The 19,380-nt window shown below is 45.3% G+C and overlaps 2 protein-coding genes across 3 annotated transcripts in view; one reads left to right on the forward strand and one right to left on the reverse strand.

Annotated features, from left to right (window-relative positions):
• Positions 1 to 2,190: 2,190 nt before the first annotated feature.
• LHFPL5 (LHFPL tetraspan subfamily member 5) lies at positions 2,191 to 17,802 on the forward strand. Of its 2 annotated transcripts, XR_011563258.1 has the most exons (5): positions 2,191 to 2,853; positions 7,815 to 8,051; positions 11,284 to 11,310; positions 15,944 to 16,272; positions 17,459 to 17,802. XR_011563258.1 is itself a non-coding variant. In XM_019985432.2 (4 exons), the coding sequence occupies exons 1-3, from the start codon at positions 2,442 to 2,444 to the stop codon at positions 11,292 to 11,294; spliced, it is 660 nt and encodes a 219-aa protein (XP_019840991.1). In that variant the 5' UTR covers positions 2,191 to 2,441; the 3' UTR covers positions 11,295 to 11,310; positions 15,944 to 17,802. The 2 variants fall into 2 exon arrangements, 1 of the variants encoding a protein (XP_019840991.1); XM_019985432.2 differs by having other exon boundaries at positions 15,944 to 17,802.
• Positions 8,594 to 19,380, reverse strand: part of SRPK1 (SRSF protein kinase 1) — an 85,276-nt gene continuing 74,489 nt past the window's right edge. The window contains exon 16 of the mRNA XM_070777425.1: positions 8,594 to 8,688. Coding sequence (XP_070633526.1) covers positions 8,609 to 8,688 — 80 coding nt within the window. The 3' untranslated portion in view covers positions 8,594 to 8,608. The remainder of the gene's footprint in view (positions 8,689 to 19,380) is intronic.

The raw sequence follows: 19,380 nt of genomic DNA on the forward strand, positions 1-19,380 counted from the left end.
TGAAGAAGTATAGTTCTTTTGTGTATTCTTGTCATCTCTTCTTAATATCTTCTGCTTTTGTTAGGTCCGTACCATTTCTGTCCTTTATTGTGCCCATCTTTGCATGAAATGCTCCCTTGGTATCTCTGATTTTCTTGAAGAGATCTCTAGTTCTTTCCCATTCAATTGTTTTCCTCTATTTCTTTGCATTGATCACTGAGGAAGGCTTTCCTATCTCTCCTTGCTACTCTTTGGAACTTTGCATTCAAACAGGTATATCTTTTGGAGAAGGAAATGGCAACCCACTCCAGCGTTCTTGCCTGGAGAATCCCAGGGACAGGGGAGCCTGGTGGGCTGCAGTCTATGGGGTTGCACAGAGTCGGACACACTGAAGTGACTTAGCAGCAGCAGGTATATCTTTCCTTTTCTCCTTTGCCTTTAGCTTCTCTTCTTTTCTCAGCTATTTGTAAGGCCTCCTTAGACAACCATTTTGTCTTTTTGCATTTCTTTTTCATGGGTATGGTCTTGATCACTGCCTCCTGTACAATGTCACGAACTTCTGTCCATAGTTCTTCGGGCACTCTATCAGGTCTAATCCCTTGAATCTATTTGTCACTTCCATTTGAATCTATTTGTATAATTGTAAGGGATTTGATGTAGGTCATACCTGAATGGTCTAGTGGTTTTCCCCACTCTCTTCAATTTAAGTCTGAATTTTGAAATAAGGAGTTCATGATCTGAGCCATAGTCAGCTCCTGGTTTTGTTTTTGCTGACTATATAGAGCTTCTCCATTTTGGCTGCAAAGAATATAATCAATCTGATTTCAAAATTGACCATCTAACTTGAGTCAGCTAACAAGTGCTGACTCAAATTCAGATCTATCTAAAGCTGAAGTGAATGTTTGTGAAATGATTTTGTTTGTCCTTAGCTCCCATTTTTGGGTTATGAGTGATTTTTATTCTTTTATGTAACTTTCTTGAATTTTCCTATGTATGTATATTAATCATGAATTTGCCTATACATTTAGGAAAAATACAGGTATTTTGAAAAAGAGGGGGGGAAAGGAATAAGCAAGGGTGTGGAGGAGGAGGGATGGACTGGGAATTTGGAGTTACTAGAGGCAAACTATTTCTACAGAATGGATAAACAAGAAGGTCCTACCGTACAGAACAGGAAACTACATTCAATATCCTGGGATAGGGACTTCCCTGCTGGTCCAGTGGCTAAGACTCCATTCTCTGAACGCAGGGGCCTGGGTTGGATCCCCACTCCCGCATGCCAAAACAAAGAGTTTGAATGGTGCAACTAAAGATTCTGTGTGCCACACCGAAGATCCCACGTGTCTCAACTAAGACCCAGTACAGCCAAATAAGTAAATTAAAAAAAAAAAAATATATATATATATACAGACATATATACAGATATATATACAGATATAAACCATAATGGAAAAGACTATAAAAAAGAATGAACATATGTACCTTGAGTGACAGCAGAAATTAACACAACATTGTAAATCAACTATACTTATAAAAGTAAATAAAAAAAGAAATATGCAACAAAAACATACACAAGAAGTGAAAGACATTGTGTTGAACAAAAAGCATATGTTAAAGTCTGAGAAGGCTCGTAAGGACCGTTCTTTGTGTAGTGGGTTCTATTATCACACTATCAGTCTGCATTTCAAATATATATTTACATATATGTAAATACCTCACTGTCCTTGAGAGCAGGGGCCCCGTCCTTTTTAGTATATGGTTCTTGCCTCCAACACAGGGCTCAGTACGCAGAAGGCTCTTAGTAATTGTGCCCTGAATGATATAGGGAGGAGAAACCAGTGACCCGGAAGACTTTGCCGGCCTCCGAGGGATTGGAGGTTCCAGGAGGACATATAGGGAACCAGGGAAGTATGCGCTGGGCTGGGGACTGCGCTCCAGAAGTGGTTTGGCGGCAGGACACCGAGCGAGAGGAAGGTGACAACCACAGCCCCGCCCTTTCGGTCCTTGTCAGCCCGGCTCCGGAGGGTGAAGAGAGTTCCCAGGCGCCGCCTTGTGGAGTGGGTGGGGCGGCCGCTCGGCACGCGCCTCTGCCGCGGGGCCCGAGGCGCTGGCCACGGTGCTGAAGCTGCGCGCGCGGTGGAGGGAGCGGGGCGGAGCCGGGACGAGCGAAGGGGGCGGAGTTCCCTGGGGCTCTCCGCTGGAAGGGGGCGGGGCAGGGCGACGCCCGCAGGCCCGTGACCCCGGCGGGTTTAAAGGGAGGCAGGAGACCCGAGGCAGGCCGGCTCGAGCAGAGCAGACACAGCCCCTGGACAAGCTTCCCCAGGAGAAGCCAAGGTCATCCTCCCTGACCTCAGCCTCCTCCCCACACCCGGCTGAGGGGGTGACCCACTTCTGGGCTTCCATCCATTCGCAAAGCCACTTCCAGCCCCCAAGTCCCCACCCCAGGACCCAGCGCCCTCACGATGGTGAAGTTGCTGCCTGCCCAGGAGGCAGCCAAGATCTACCACACCAACTACGTGCGTAACTCGAGGGCCGTGGGCGTGATGTGGGGCACGCTCACCATCTGCTTCTCTGTGCTGGTCATGGCGCTCTTCATCCAGCCCTACTGGATCGGTGACAGCGTCAACACGCCCCAGGCGGGCTACTTTGGCCTTTTCTCCTACTGCGTGGGCAACGTGCTGTCTTCTGAGCTTATCTGCAAGGGTGGCCCGCTGGACTTCTCCTCTATCCCTTCTAGAGCTTTCAAGACTGCTATGTTCTTTGTGGCCTTGGCCATGTTCCTCATCATTGGCTCCATCATCTGCTTCAGCCTGTTCTTCGTCTGTAACACGGCCACCGTCTACAAGATCTGTGCGTGGATGCAGCTGGCTGCGGGTGAGCAGGGATAGTGGGAGGGCAGGGAGCCCCTCGCCCCGCCCCAAGGCCACAGGAGAAGGTGCAGCATCCCACCTTCCCTGGAGTTGCTGAGTCTCCAACTCAGCTGTTGTCCTGTATAGCCCAGCCATGCTGTGTGCTCTTCAGATGCTTCTGAAGAGTAACAAGTCTCAGGATGGCTGAGATCAAAACAACTTTAAATATCAAATGGTTCAACTCTCTCATCTTATAGATCAGGAACTGAGGTCCAGAGTGGGGAAGTGACTTGCCCAGGAGCAAATCACTCATGGTAGAGTGAAGGTCTTTGTACCCTAATTCTAGGATTCCATCCTTGATACAGCAAGTGTAAGCACTTGAGGCAGTGAATGGAGGTGATATTTTGTGGTGGGGGAGGGAAGTAGGGTCTTTTAGAACTATGTGAGATGGGCGGCTACTTGTGGTGCTCAGACGCAAGGCCTTATCTGCCCCTCTTTTCCTGCTTCTGGCTACAGACAGGCATCTGGGTCCTGGGGGTCAGCTGGTCCTGCTATCCTCTAGAGCCTAGGAAGGGATGCCTACCTAAGACTTTGTCCTGCAGCCCTTGGTCCCTCCTCAATCCAAGCACCACACACAGACTGTCCATGTGAGGGAGATGTCCAGGAGCCTTGTTGGGGACTGCAGACTAGAGTGAAATCATCTTGACATCATTGATTAGAATGAGAAGCAGCGTTATCCTTAGCAGGGGGAATGGAACAGGGAACTGAATCCCAGACAACCAAACCATAAACTCAGGACAGTCAGAGCTGGAGGGGGCTCTAGAGAGCTAGAGCGTCCTCCCCCCAACTATAAATGAGGGATCTGGGGCTGAGAGAAGACACGACTTAGCCAAGACTGTAATAGATCACCTGGAAACCAAGGAAATAGAATTATGGCAGTGAGTCCCAAGAACTAGATGAGGAGCCTCATCATGACCCAGTGAGGTGGGTTTTCCTCCCATCTGATAGATGAGGCTCCTAGCGGGTAACTTGTATTTTAGCACACAGGTCGTGAGAGACAGAACCTTCAAACTCTGAATCTTGTACTCAGGCTACTGACCTGGTTCCACAGCTGCCTTCCCAATCCCCCTGCCACCTCCCTTTCTCTGTAGTCTCTCTAAACGGTGAGGGAGAGGCTGGGGCACAGATGAGGCAAGTCTTGATGGGCTTGAGTGGGCAGTGGGGAGAGAGAAGGGAGGATTTAGCAGTTTTGTGACAAAGAGGAGCAGAATGGACCCTGGCATGCTTGCCAGCTGGTCCTCCAGAACAATGGGATGCTGGAAACACCACCCTCCCTCCCTCATTCTCTGCACTGTCCCATTCCCCCAACCTCCTGCAACAGGTGCCATTTGCTGAACTGGCAGTGCTGGGAGAGCCTGGGTGGGAGAGGGATCACCAGGCCATTTGAGTCAGATCCTTTTCTGGGTCATGGAGCTGAAGACACTGATAGCAGAGGTGGCCGGGTGCCATCCCATGAAACATTTATGTTGGGGGAGAACAAAGATGGTGCTGTGTTCCATTCTTTGGTGCTGGGGAAAGGAGGGGGGCGGCAAAGGGAGAGATGAGGAGGAGGTGTGTCCCACAGCCAGTCATTGACAGCTTCCTCCATCAGAGGAGCCCTAAACCAGTTAGCTTAATTTGGACAAGATTAAGGACCAGAGAAGGGCACAGGAGAAGAGAAAGAGGACTGATGAGTGGGGCAGTGAGGAGCTGTCGCTTAAAGTTAAATGAGCTTCTGGATGCCAGGTGCAGGCCGAGGGTGATCCCAGCTCCTAAAAACATAAGTAGAGCACGTTACACATCTCTCTGAGTTCTGGTAACTTCATCTGTTGAAGACGGCAGAAATACAGGGCTCTTGCAGGAATGGGATGTTATAATGCATCTTGCACAAGGCCTGACATGTGGTAGGTGCTCGGTAAACGTGAAAAACCCAAAACAGCTTTTTCAGTCAGGGATGGATGGGATGATGCCACAGTAACAATTCCCAAATCTTCGTGGGTTAGGACAAAGGTTTATTTCTTGATCACGGTACACACTTGTTGAGGATCAGTGAAGGGTTTTGCTCTCACTGTTCTCTTCCAGAGCCCAGTCTGATGGAGCATCAGCTGTCATCTGGCTGTGATCATTGCAAAGAGAAAGAGAGCTCTGGAAAGTCTCCAACAGCAGTTGAATGCTCTGGCCTGGAAAAGCACACAGCATCTCTGCTCACTTATTGGCTGAAGGAATCTTTATGACCCAGCCTAACTTCAAGGGGGACTTCCTAGGTTGCTCAGTAGTTAAGAATCTGCTTACCAATGCAGGAGATGCAGGAGACACGAGTGTGATTCCTGGGTCAGGAATATCCTCTGGAGCAGGAAAAATGGCAACCTGCACCAGTATTCTTGCCTGGAAAATTCCTTGGACGGAGGAGCCTGGTAGGCTATACTCCATGGGGTCACCGAGAGTTGGATTGAGCAACTGAGAATGCACGCATGCATGCACACAACTTCAAGGGAGGGAGGCAAGGAAGTATAATCCTGTTATGTACCTTGAATATTCGTGAACAGCTCTGATGACAGAGACATCCATTGAGGGTGCTTCCATCTGACTTTAGTGCCAATAATAGTAGCAACAACTAACATTAACTGGCCATTTAGCATATACCAGACACTGCTGCTGCTGCTGCTGCTAAGTCGCTTCAGTCATGTCCGACTCTGTGCAACCCCATAGACGGCAGCCCACCAGGCTCCCCCGTCCCTGGGATTCTCCAAGAACACTGGAGTGGGTTGCCATTTCCTTCTCCAATGCGTGAAAGTGAAACGTGAAAATGAAGTCACTCGGTCATGACCAGACACTGCAGTAAACACTTAATCACATTTAATCCTCATAACCCTGCTCTGAGTCAGGTATTATTATTCTTATTTTTCCAGCAAGAGACTGGAAGTCAGAAATGGTAAGTAAACTTGCTTGAGCATACCACGCTGGCCTCTGCTTAGAGCCCTGAGACACCACAGTGGGGTGGATCTCCCTACTAGGTGGGTGGGTGGGGCGCTCATACAGAACTGTGGCGCCCATAGAAACAACCTGTTTCCAAGCCAGAGACCCTGGACTCTTTTCTGAAACCGCTATAGGGAGGTGCTATAGGAGAAGAGGGCCACGCCAGGTACCAGAGGACTCATCACACACCAAGTGGGGGAGGCCACAGGTTTTACCAAAGGATTCAGGGAGGGTAGCCCCTAGGGTAACCACCCTAAGTATCTTCCTGTTTGTCACTGAGTCTGAAATGTCACTGCTAAATACATTCAGCTCTTTGGAGAGATGTTTGTCTGGAAGTCTGGGGCAATCAACTTTGAAGCCAAGAAAGTCGGGAGTTGTGGGTGCAGGTCTTGGCTTTGCCATAGCTGAAGGACTGGGTAACTCACTTGGTTTCTCTGGGACCTCAGTTTTCTAGTCTGTAAAATGGGATATTAACACATGGCCTACTTCACAAAACTGTTGTAAGGATTGACAGAAAAATGGTATATGAAGTATTTTGTGATCTGTAAGAGAAGTCTGTATTAATAAATCAGCTCCTCCTAGAAAAAAAACAAAGGAGGCGTTCATTTAGGTGGGAAGGTGGGATTTGGTACATTGATCTTTATACTTTGTTGTGCTTTTGTTTGATCTGCTGACCTTCCTTGCAAGAACAAGCTGAGCCCCAGACGGTGACTTGGTGTCCTGTGAGGTGCTTCTCCATGAGGCTCCTGGGTAGGGCACAGCTTTGGGGCTGAAGAGCCTCGGGTCCTGTGAAAGGAGGGCCAGGGTTGGGACTGCGGCACAGATAAGGGGAGGTGCCCCGTGTCTGCCTAATGGTGGGCCCGGAGGTTGCCCCAGTCACCTCCCAGGAATATGTACCTTCCTGGGTGGCTAAGGTGGGGTGGAAGTTTGGTGGGGAAAATGGAGGGAAGGTGGGGAAGAAGAAACGTTTGGCTGTCAATACTGAATCAATGAAAGCAGTGTGGCATACGAGCTGCCACTCGGGAAATGCCAACTGTGTGTCAGGCGCTCTTCTGAGCACTTCTCCAGTATTAGCTGATTTGAGCCTCACTGCAATCCAGACAGGCAGATACTATTATCCTCATTTCACAGATGAAAAAACCAAGGCACAAAAGCTTATGTACCTAGCTTGAAGTCACACAGCCAGTTAGCAAAGAGCTGGGCTTGAGATCCAGGCAGTTTACCCTAGTGTTCCCCAGCTTTTCCTGTTGAGAGAGTCACCCAGAAGAGTGCTTTTAAAGAAGGGATTCCTGAGCCCAACCCTGACCTAGGAATCAACATTTTAAACACATTCAGGGAGGTGTGGACAACTGTCCTGTGCTGTAGTGGGTAAAGGTGTGGAGATCCTATTTGCTTAGATGGAAGGTTCATGAAGGAAGCAGCCAGAGATGGGGCTGGAAAACTTCCTGTACTCAATCTAAAATATCTGAGTTGTAGGAGACATAATTATTTGATGTGGTGTAAAAGGAAAAAAAGCTTCTAATCAAGTTATAGCTTAAAGTTTTGTTATTACACTTATTCCAGAGATGCTGAGGTCTGAACAAAAGTACATCTTAGGAGTGATGAGTTCTCTGGGCTGGAATTGGATTTTGGGAGGACTTTGAAGCCGGTGCCTCATCAAGTTCAAAGTGAGGGGCATAGCTGAGGGCCTGGCAGGGCTACCTGGTGCCCTGGCAGAACCTTCCGGGCTGAGAAGTCCTGCTCTGAGCCTTCACCCCTGACCAGTGGCTCCCGGGGCACATGGCTTTAGCTCTTGGAGCCTCAGTTTTCTCCTCTTTGTTCTGCAAGAAGAGTGGCAGCAGCTTGCTTCTTGTGCCTCTCAAGGCTGTTAACACAGGAAGGGAGGTGGCACGGTGACAGCAGTGCACAGTGGGAGGGAGCAGACCGAGCTTCCCCAGCCTGACGCCATCTGCACCTCCCCTGCCCCTTCAGCCACAGGCCTGATGATCGGCTGCCTGGTCTACCCAGACGGCTGGGACTCAAGTGAGGTACGGCGCATGTGTGGAGAGCAGACAGGCAAATACACGCTGGGTCACTGCACCATCCGCTGGGCCTTCATGCTTGCCATCCTCAGCATTGGAGACGCTCTCATCCTCTCCTTCTTGGCCTTTGTGCTGGGCTACCGCCAGGACAAGCTGCTCCCTGATGACTATAAGGCTGATGGAAAAGGTAATTCTCTCCAGCCCAGGGAGCTGAGGCTTCCTCTCTGCCAGTTGCCTGAGGTGTGTCCCCTGGCCAAGGGTGGGGACACCAAGACCAATCAAACACAGCTCTTGTTCCAGAACCCAAGGGTCAGTGGAGGGTTGCAGGCTGGCACGTAGTGAGGCAGGGACAGACCTACGTGGCAGAGGCTGCCTGTGATAGAAGGGTGTCCTCGTCCCCCTGCACTCTCAGGGTCTCCGGGGAGAGAGCCCTGGTCCAGCCTGGGGAGCTAGGTGTGGCCTTCCCGTGGAAGGCAGCACTGAGGCTGTGTCTTGCAATAACAGGGGAGTCTGCTGGTGGAGAGAGGAGCAATGGGGAGCAGAGGGATGAGTTGCTCTGGAAGGAGGAGAGGCAGGTGAGGGCGCAGATGTGATGGCTCCTGGACTCCAGGTGATGGGAGCCTAGCTCCCTCAGATTAGAGTCACCTTGGGATTCTCCATATATCCATTTTCTGATCTGAGCTTCATTTCCCCTCATTAGGGGGTAGGAGGCAGATTTTTCTTCATTTGTAAAAAATACCTACTTTACAAGATAGAACTCAGGAACAAGATAAGGCTGTCTGCTCTTCTACTGAAGATTGTACCAGAGATTATAGCCAGGGAAACTGGACAAGAAAAAGAAATGAAATCTAGTTTGGAGAGGAAGTAAAACCATCTCTGTTAGCAGATGACATGATTTTGTATATGGAAAATCCTAAATAATCCACTAAAAAACTATTAAAGCTAATAATACACAACTTCAGCAAGGTTGCAGAATATAAGAACAATATACAAAAATATACTCTGTTTGTATACACTAACAATGAACAATGTGAAAATGACATTAAAAAACAATTTCATTTATGATAGCAACAAAAAGAACACTTAGGAATAAATTTAATAAAAAAGTAAAACTTGTATGTGCAAATCAAAAAAACATGTTTAAAGGCCTAAATAAATGGGAATATCCATGTTCATGGATCAGAGGACTTAATGTTGTTGAGATGGCAATACTCTACAAACTGGTCTACAGACTTACTGCAGTTTTTATCAGAATCCCAGCTGGCTTGATTTTAGGATCAGCTTGTCATTTGGAAATGTGAGACACCCAGAAGAGCCAAAATAATCTTGAAGAAAAACAGAGTTGGAGGGCACACATGCCCTGATTTCAAAACTTACTGGAAAGTTACAATGGCCATGTCAGTGTGGCGCTGGCATAGGGTAGACAGTGGAATGAAACAGAGAGTCCAGAAATAAAATCAAGCATCTACGACTGATCGATTTTCAAGGTGGGTGCCAAGAACATTTAATGGGGAAAAGAATACTCTTCTCAATAAATGATGCTGGGATAACCAGATATTTATATGCAAAAGAATAAAGTTGGGCCACCTACCACACATCATATACAGAAATTAACTCAAAATGGATCAAAGACCTAAATGTAAGACATAAAATTATAAAACTCCTAGAGAAGACCTTGGATTAGGCAATGATTTCTTATATTTGACATCTAATGCACAAGTACCAAAAGGAAAAATAAATAAGTAAACTGGATTTCCTCAAAATTGAAAACTCTGTGCTTCAAAGGATACCATAATGAAAGTGACAAGGCAACCCATGGATAGGGAGAAAATATTTGTAAGTCATAATCATAATTCTAGTATCCAGAATATATTAAGAACCCTTGTAACTCAACAATAACAATAAAAATAATCCAATTTTTTAAATAGGCAAAGGATTTGAATAGACTTTTCATTGAATAAGATATACAAATGGCTAAAAAGCATATGAAAAAATAGTTAACATCATTAACCATTAGGAAAATGCAAGTCAAAACAACAATGAGATATCACTTTATACCCATTAGGATGTCTGCCACAGAAAAGGTGAAAATATCGAGTACTGATGAGCATGTGAGGAAGTTGGAATCCTCACACACTGCTAGAGAAAATGTAGAATGGTGTGGTTGCTGTGGAGAGCAGAATGACAGCTCTTCAAATGATTAAGCAGAGTTGCCATGTGACACAGCAATTCCACTCCTAGGCAAATAGTCAAGGAAATTGAAAACATATGTGCCCCCCAAACCTTGTGTGCAAATGTTCATAGTAGTTTTCAGAGTCATGTATCTACTGAGGACTGAATGACAAAATGTGTGTATCCATACACGGAGTTATTCTTCAGCCGTAAAAGGAAATGAAGCACTGGTGACTGCTGCAATGTGGAAGAAAACACTGCTAAGTGAGAGAAGCCAGATGAAAAAAGACTAGATATTGTATGATCCGATTTATATAAAATGTTCGAAATAGGCAAATCAAAAGAGACAGAAAGCAAATTTTAGTAATTCCCTGGGGCTGGGAAGAGAGGGGAATTGGGAGTTATCATTAAAAGTCACAGGATTTTTTGGGGGGGTGATGAAAATTTCTAGAATCAGAGGTGATAGTTGCATCATGTGGTGAATACACCAAAACCCACCGTTTTGTACCTTTAAATGAGTAAATTTTATGTTAGTAAATCATATCTCAATAAAAAAAATAAAAGGGCTTCCCTGGTGGCCTAGTGGTTAAGAAGCCACCTGCCAATGGAGAAGACACGGGTTCGATCCCTGATCCAGGAAGATCCCACATGCTGTGGAGCAACTAACTCAGCCCCTGCGCCACAGTTACTGAGCCCACACTCTAAGGCCCGAGAGCCGCCACTACTGAAGCCCGTGCGCCTACAGCCCATGCTCTGAAACCACCTCTGTGAGAGGCCCGCATCCTGTAGGGAAGAGTAGCCCCCACTCACCACAACCAGAGAAAGCCCATGTGCAGTTAGGAAGACACAACACAGCCAAAAATAAAATAGATCTTAAAAAAAAATTGTGCTCAGGATAGTGTGTACAAAGCACCAGCAGTGCCTGCATATTGTAGGTGAAGGCTAAATGTTAGTTCTCCCCACGTTCTGTCTTTCTAGTACCTCCACTCGTTATCTCATCCATCTGCGCCGCCATCTCCCCCGACACCTTCTGGCCCAGAGGTCCAGTGAGGGAGGAAGTCTACATTTGGACCTCAAGTCCAGTAGGGGAGACGATCACGCAGGATGGAAGCACAAGCTGATAAACATTATGAACAAAAAGGGCAAGCTTTCCTGATAGTGAATAAAAGAGGCAATAGTGTGCAGGCAATGAGCCTGGAAACAAGGCTGGATTGTAAACACATCCTGTTTGTTCTCTTTCCTTGCAGAGGAAGTCTGAAGCAGCTGGAGCATTGGTGAGTAATTGCACTGGAGGGTGGTCTGTGTGTCTTTGCAAGTGCTATAGCCTCGCAGAATGACTCATGAGGCTGGGCTGTAGGACCTAGGGAAAGAGGGGCAGGGGGATGAGTGTGGAGTGTTGGGTGGGAGGGGGCATGGGCTAGCTGGCAAAGGAGACCGTCACTGAGGGGCAAACAAGAATCCTCTAGTTTTACTTGTGTCTTGAGAAGCAGGAAAAACAAAGGGAGAGAAGAAATAATTTAAAACAGGCAGGTGGTTTCATAAACTCTTCTTTTTGTGGAGCCTGGCCAATAAGAACAGACTGTTTTTAGAAGTCATTATTGTAATTTGGACCCTTATTTTCAGAAGATTTATAAGAGACATGGTGGAAAACCTAATGAAACATAAAATAAAAGACATAGAAAGGAAAACAAATATTACAGAAATCTGGGCTAAAAGCATTAGTGTACTAGGTATTAAATTTAGTTCCCTGCTTCCTGATAGCTGAAGCAAAAAGCAAAACATGACTTAATCAATTTTAATATCTGGTTGAAAAGGAAACATAACATGTTAATTCCCTTATTGTCTTTTAGGTTTCTAAGATGTGAATTAACGAGAACATGAAGGAACACCTTTTAAAAACAAAGAAAGGGGAGGGGAAGGAAGGAGGGAGAGAGGAAGGAAGGGAAGGAACAGCCCACAGTGGCATCATATTCCTGACAGCTGTCACTTACTGAGGACTCAGAGCTGCTCAGGCACTGTGTGTGGGTAGGACAGATATCTCCAGTTTAACTATTTTAATTTTTTCCAATAACTTTCCAATCCCCGACCACATAAACATACTTATCTGAAAAACAGTAAATCAGTACTGACCCCCACCCCCACAAATTTACCAGATGATGTAACCTGCAACGGGGACAGGGGCTCCGGCTGCAGCAGACCTGCGAGGCGTGGTGTGTGGCAGAAGTCCTCTTGGAGGAGGTCACCGTTAGCCCCACAATAGAGCCGCCGCAGACGACCCACAAACTGGAGCACAATTATACCAGAGAAGTTCTTGCACCGTTGCAGACGTTCTAGGGCCTACTACAGATTTCCAAACCTGGGGATCAAGCAAAGGGAGAACCCCCAGGGAATCTGACTTTGAAGACCAATGGGATTTGATTATAGAACTTCCCCGAACTGCGGAAACAGACTCTTGGAGGACACACCACCACCTTGTGTGCATCAGGACCCAGGAAAAAGGAGCAGTGACCCCAGAAGAGAGTGAGCCAGACTTGCCTGTGAGTGTCCGGGAGTCTCTGGCAGAGGCGTGAGTCTACAGTAGCCTGCTGCAGGGTCAGGGGCACTGAATACAACAGTCCTGGGAGCCGTGGTATGCTGACATAAGTCCTTTTGAGGGAGGTCACCATTACTGCCATTATCCCTACCATAGTTTGACCTCAGGCCAAACTATAGGGAGGGAACACAGCCCCACCCATCAGCAGAAAATTGGATTAAAGACTTACTGAGCAGGGCATTGCCCATCAGGGTAAGACCCAGTTTTCCCCACAACCAGTCCCTTGCATCAGAAAGTCTCCATGAGCCTGTAGTCATTCCTCAAGGGTGGAAAGAATGAAAACCACAATCACAGGAAACTAACCAGATTGATCACATGGATCACAGCCTCATCTAACTCAATGAAACCATGAGCCATTACATGTAGGGCCACCCAAGACAGACAGGTCATGGTGGAGAGTTCTGACAAAACGTGGTCACTGAAGAAGGGAATGGCAAACCACTTCAGTCTTCTTGCCTTGAGAACCCCATGAACAGTATAAAAAGGCAAAAAGATATGACACTGAAAGATGAACTCCCCAGGTTGGTAGTGCCCAATATGCTACTGGAGAAGAGCAGAGAAATAGCTCCAGAAGGAATCAAGAGGCTGAGCCAAAAGGGAAACAATGCCCCATTGTGGATGTCTCTGGTGGTGAAAGTCAAGTCTGATGCTGTAAAGAACATTGCATAGGAACCTGGAATGTTAGGTCCCTGAATCAAGGTAAATTGGAAGTGGTCAAACAGGAGATGGCAAGAGTGAACATCAACATTTTAGGAATCAGTGAATAAAATGGACCGGAATGGGCGAATTTAATTCAGATAACCATTATATCTACTCCTGTGGGCAAAAATCCCTTAGAAGAAATGGAGTAGCCCTCATAGTCAACATAGTCAAGACCATCCCCAAGAAAAAAGAAATGCAAAAGGGTTATCTGAGGAGGCCTTACAAATAGCTGAGAAAAGAAGATAAGTGACACGTAAAGGAGAAAAGGAAAGATATGTCCATCTCAACACAGAGTTCCAGAGAATAGCAAGGAGAGACGAGAAAGCCTTCCTCAGTGAACAACGCAAAGAAACAGAGGAAAACAAGAGAACGGGAAAGACTAGAGATCTCTTCAAGAAAATTAGAGATACCAAGGGAACATTTCATGCAAAGATGGACACAATAAAAGACAGAAATGGTATGGATCTAGCAGAAGCAGAAGATATTAAAAAGAGGTGGCAAGGATACACAAGATCTATACAAAAATACACAAGAACTATATCAAAAAAGATCTTAATGACCCAGGTAACCATGATGGTGTGATCACTCACCTAGAGACAGGCATCTTGGAGTGTGAAGTCAAGTGGGCCTTAGGAAGCATCACTATGAACAAAGCTAGTGGAGGTGATGGAATTCCAGCTGAGCTATTTCAAATCCTAAAAGATGAAGCTGTGAAAGTGTTGCAGCAGTGGCCACAAGACTGGAAAAGGTCAATTTTCATTCCAATCCCAAGGAAGGGCAATGCCAAAGAATGTTCAAACTACTACACAATGCACTCATTTCACATGCTAGCAAAGCAATGCTCAAAATTCCCCAAGCTTGGTTTCAACAGTATGTGAACTGTGAACTTCCAGATGTTCAAGCTGGATTTAGAAAAGGCAGAGGAACCAGAGATCAAATTGCCAACATCCGTTGGATCACAGAAAAATGAAGAGAATTCCAGAAAAACATCCACTTCTGCTTCTTTGACTATGCTAAAGCCTTTGACTGTGTGGATCACAACAAACTGTGGAAAAGTCTTAAAGAGATGGGAATACCAGACCACCTTACCTGCCTCCTGAGAAACCTGTATGCAGGTCAAGAAGCAACAGTTAGTACTGTACATGAAACAACAGACTAGTTCAAAATTGGGAAAGGAGCATGTCAAAGTTGTGTACTGTCACCCTACTTTTAAAACTTATACACACAGAGTACCTCATGGGAAGTGCTGGGCTGGATGAAGCACAAGCTGGAATCAAGATTGCCAGGAGAAACATCAATAACCTCAGATATGCAGATGACACCACCCTCATGGCAGAAAGCGAAGAGGAACTAAAGGTGAAAGAGAGGAGTGATAAGGCTGGCTTAAAACTCAACATTCAAAAAACTGAGATCACAGCATCTGGTCCCATCACTTCAAGGCAAATAGGTGGGGAAACAATGGGAACAGTGAGAGGGTCTATTTTCTTGGGCTCCAGAATCACTGCAGACAGGACTGCAGCCATGAAATTAAAAGACTTGCTCTTTGGAAGAAAAGCTACGACAAACCTAGACAGACTATTAAAAAGCAGACATTACTTTGCCGACAAAGGTCCATGTAGTCAAAGCTATGGTTTTTCCAGTAGTCATATATGGATGTGAGAGTTGGACCATAAAGGAGGCTGAGTGCCAAAGAATTGATGCTTTTGAACTGTGGTGTTGGAGAAGACTCCTGAGAGTCCCTTGGACAGCAAAGAAATAAAATCAGTCCATCCTAAAGGAAATCAACCCTGAATATTCATTGAAAGGACTGATGCTGAACTTGAAGCTCCAATACTTTGGCCACGTGATGTGAAGAGCTGACTCATTGGAAAAGACCCTGGTACTGGGAAAAATCGTGGGCAGCAGGAGAAGGGGACGACAGAGGATGAGATGGTTGGATGGCATCACCGACTCAATGGACATGAGTTTGAGCAAGCTCTAGCAGATTGTGAAGGACAGGGAAGCCTGGCATGCTTGCAGTCCATGGGGTCTCAAAGAGTCAGACACGACTGAACAACTGAACAACAAATTTTAATATGCATAAATTACCTCAGGAACCTTGTTAAAATTCAGACTAATTTAGCTGAAGTTCAGAAATCCAAGCACTGTGTTTCTAAGCAGCCCCCCAGTGATAAGCTGCTGGTTAGGGGTTACACTTTGAGTAGCAAACTGTTAAGAGTATAAATATTTTCTCATGTCTTTGCAATGTTCCTTATCAATTTTTTTAAAAGCCCAGAACTCCACAGCACTGTTGTACCATTTCACTGCTAAACCAGACCTTAGTTAGCTATTTAGGACTGCTATCACAGAAAACTTTTTTGCTTCTGTTGATAAATTCTGGGGTGGCATTACTGAATGAAAGCTAAACTAGCTGTCTTTTTTCTTGCCCTATATATTTTTTTACATCTTAAAAGACATTTATGAATTTTAACTTGAGGGACACTGATATTATATACTAATGAGGAAGTTTGCTGTCTGGAGTAGAACTGAATTAAAATGTGAGTATTGCGTTTTTATTTGCTTAACAATGTCAAAGTCTATAATCTTGCTTTTTTTTTTTTTTAATATGACAGATCATCTATTTCCCTGACAATGGAAAAATGAGCAAATCAAATTCTTCAGAAAACTTGTTCCATGCTTCCCTGTGTCTGCTAGTCTAGGCCTGAAGTCCTGAAGCCTTTCATTATAGGGTTAGAAACTGACAAGATTTTCAAGACCACTTACTACATTCGGAAAACTCCAGTGAGGCAGAAATGCAGTGACCACATCCAAGACGTTCAGAGTAATGGTTTAACTCTCCTGACTAGGAACCCACCTTCTCTTCCTATCCCTTTACCCCAGCAAGTCGCTTTACCATCTCGAGGCCTCTCTGTAAAATGACAGCAGAATGACTGTGTCTAGGGTGAGTCCCCGACAGTCTAATTCACTGAGGATACTTGTTTCAAAGCACCCAGAAACTGCCATCCAGCTCTTAGAGGGCAATTAAAAAGAGGTGGCTGTCACCATGCTGGACCGTTTCAGGTTGAGGTTTAGGGAGTCCTTTGCTTTTTTCCTCAGGTTTTTTTTTTTCAATTGATGCACAGAGGAAATGACTAGAGGGGTTACGGGAACCTGAATCCATCAGGAAGTCTCATAAAGACTGGGTAACTTTAGGATGTAAAAACTTTCAAGACTAAATTGACTTTTTCCCTTTGGGAACCAAAAATCTTATTTTTTCAGTGCCTATACTGACCCAAAGAGAATGGGCTAACAGTTTCAGAAAGTTACTAGTAGCCAAGTAATTTGTTACAGTATAGATGACCCTCTCGTTAAAAAAAAGAAAACAAACTTTAGGTTTGGTAGTTAATTGGTGAATCTTACCAGTCCCCAGAGGGGAACACAATTTAGGTAATACCTCATTGTAGCAGATGCCAAGACAAAGACAGGCTCTTTAGGCTGTTCCCTGTCCTCAGGATGGTATGTTAAAGCAGGGTTCTGCTGATTATCTGCAGCGAGTGATCCAGGAAGAACAAGTGTTTTTTCTGACCTTGGTACATTTCCTCAGTAACGTATGCGTGCTGTTCTCTCACAGGTAAAGGGGGTAAATGCTGAACAAAACTGTAATGGATCTTGATCAACCAGCAGTAACAAGGAAAACAGGCTTCTTATTCTGGGCTGCAGGGTGTGCTTTTTAACCAATGTACTCGGACACCTGCCCAGTCAGTACAGTTTCTCCTCTAGCTGATAGGCTAAGTATGAGTATCTCAGCATCGTCCCAGTTGTTGATGATGGGAACCATTGGGATGGGACTTATGAGTGATCACATTCATGTTTTCTTGTGCTGATAAAATTATTTCATTGTCAGGCATCTACTTTATGCAAGCTTTTTTTTTTTTTTGGCCACACAGCCTGTGGGATCTTAGTTCCCCAACCAGGGATCAAACCCTGGCCCACAGCAATGAAAGCAATCTTAACCACTGGACCACCCACGAGTGACAGAATTTGGCCAATTCTGCAGTTTAGTGATGTTTTTAGCTAGGTTTGTTATTTCTTGTAACTTTTTATAAAAGGTAAAAGAAAAATTTCTAAGGCTTCCTTGTCTTTAAAAGATTTCTCACTAGAATGGCAACTATGAAGGTACAGAGAAGCTTCTGGGGGGCTTCAGGTACATCTGCCAAAAGCCTTCACCTTGCCCTCAAAAACAGTTGAGTTTCACCAGAGGAGGACTGGATGTTTACCAACCTGGAGAAGATCTGCAAATCTGAGTCACATGAGTCAGCATTTCACCTTTTGCTTTATCTTCAAGAAAACTCAGAATTCAACCTCTCCAATAAAGTGATGATTTTCGTTGACAGTAACGCATCATCAGCCTTTCTCAAGTGGTCTGATCTTTAAATTCAGATTTCATCTTTGAAAGTATATAGAAAAATCAATAAAACTAGCACTCCTCTAACCAAGCTTACTATACTCCTTCCTCTGCCTTTGGCTGGGACCCAGGAATGGTTGTGATCACCAAGCTTGAACAGTGACTAGCACTGAGCAGGTCAACAGAGGAAGGCCTTATGATTTATATCTGGAATGTGAACCAGAACGGTGTCCTTCCTAGATGCTTTCACTATCTTACATCTCTCTATTAGCTACCTGTTGCTGAATAACAAATTAGCCCAGGACTCAGTGGCTTAAAACATTTTAGTTTCTGCAGGTTGAAAGTTGCTGTTGTGTCCAACTCTGCACTCTCCAGGCCAGAATACCGGCGTGGGTAGCCTTTCTCTTCTCCAGGGGATCTTCCCAACCCAGGGGTCGAACCCAGATCTACCCGCATTGCAGGTGGATTCTTTACCAGTTGAGTCACCAGGCAAGCCCAAGAATATTAGAGTGGGTAACCTATCTTTTCTCCAGGGGATCTTCCGGACCCAGCAATCAAACTGGGATCTCCTGCAGTGCAGGTGGATTCTTTTAACTGAGCTATCAGGGAAGCCCTTCGTCAGGTTAAGAATTGGCAAGGATTAGCCAAGTGACTTTGCACCAAGGTTTCTCACAGGGTTGCAACTAAGGTGTTGGATCTGCTTCCAAGCTCAGGGGTGTAGGACTCAGCTTCTACAGGTAGTTGGGCCAAGGGCCCAAGTTCCTTGCTAGCTGAAGGCCTCTCCAAAGGCTTATTCACCTGGCAACTTGCTTCCCCAGAGCAAGGGTTCCTACACAGAGAGCACAGACAGAAGCCACCACCCCTTTGTAACCAAAAAGTGACACCTTGTTACTTTTGAACAGTCACAAAGTCCAGCCCACGTTAAAGGTGAGGGAATTGTGTAAGTGCTTGAATACCAGGTAAGAATCATTGGGGTCCTTTAAAAAGTCCTCTAATTTCCAACACTGACCATACTTTCCTCTGTATTTAATAAATCCAAAGCAACCAGTGAAATGTCTTAAGGGCACAGCTCAAATTGCAGGCAGCTGATACTTTCATAACATGGTCCAGTTCTGCCAAATGGGAAGCAAGGCTTGTTATTGTTACAGTATTAAAATGGGCAATAACTAGATGTGAATTAAGGACAAAAGATTATGATAAAAGAGTGAACTTGGTAGGATATAAACCCAGATAATCTATGTATGGAAAACCCTCAAGTCAGTAACAGAAGTAGGTACTAATGTAAACTTGCTTAGTTAAGCTTCTAAACACACGATCTCAATTTTTCTGGTTTTTTAAACTGAGATGTTTCTGATATCCTAAGGAGGTGGTGTGGGTTAATATCTGTGCAACGACTTAAAGGATAAATACATATCATCTAAGTAGTTTTTGAATTTCACCTCTGGAACAGCTTAATGGTTTCCCTGTGTATACTCAGGGTTGTAACTCAACTCAGTTTGATGGTTCCTTTGAGATAGCTTAACACAAGACCTAGAGGGACTGCCTAGAATTGTCAGTCTGATGAACATGCTGGCTTGAAGAATTCCAATTTAATTTTTGGTTGTTTTTTAAACAGGTTACATTCTGGTCAATACTACAATACGAACACACTGTGTATTATACCTT

This window comes from Bos indicus, chromosome 23 (genome assembly GCF_029378745.1).
Source record: "Bos indicus isolate NIAB-ARS_2022 breed Sahiwal x Tharparkar chromosome 23, NIAB-ARS_B.indTharparkar_mat_pri_1.0, whole genome shotgun sequence".
In the NCBI taxonomy this organism is placed as follows: domain Eukaryota; kingdom Metazoa; phylum Chordata; class Mammalia; order Artiodactyla; family Bovidae; genus Bos; species Bos indicus.

Coding starts and splice junctions, on each gene's coding strand:
- LHFPL5 (XM_019985432.2), top strand. CDS start 2,442: ATGGTGAAGTTGCTGCCTGCCCAGGAGGCAGCCAAGATCTACCACACC. Junction 2,854..7,814: donor GTGGATGCAGCTGGCTGCGG/GTGAGCAGGGAT, acceptor CTGCCCCTTCAG/CCACAGGCCTGATGATCGGC.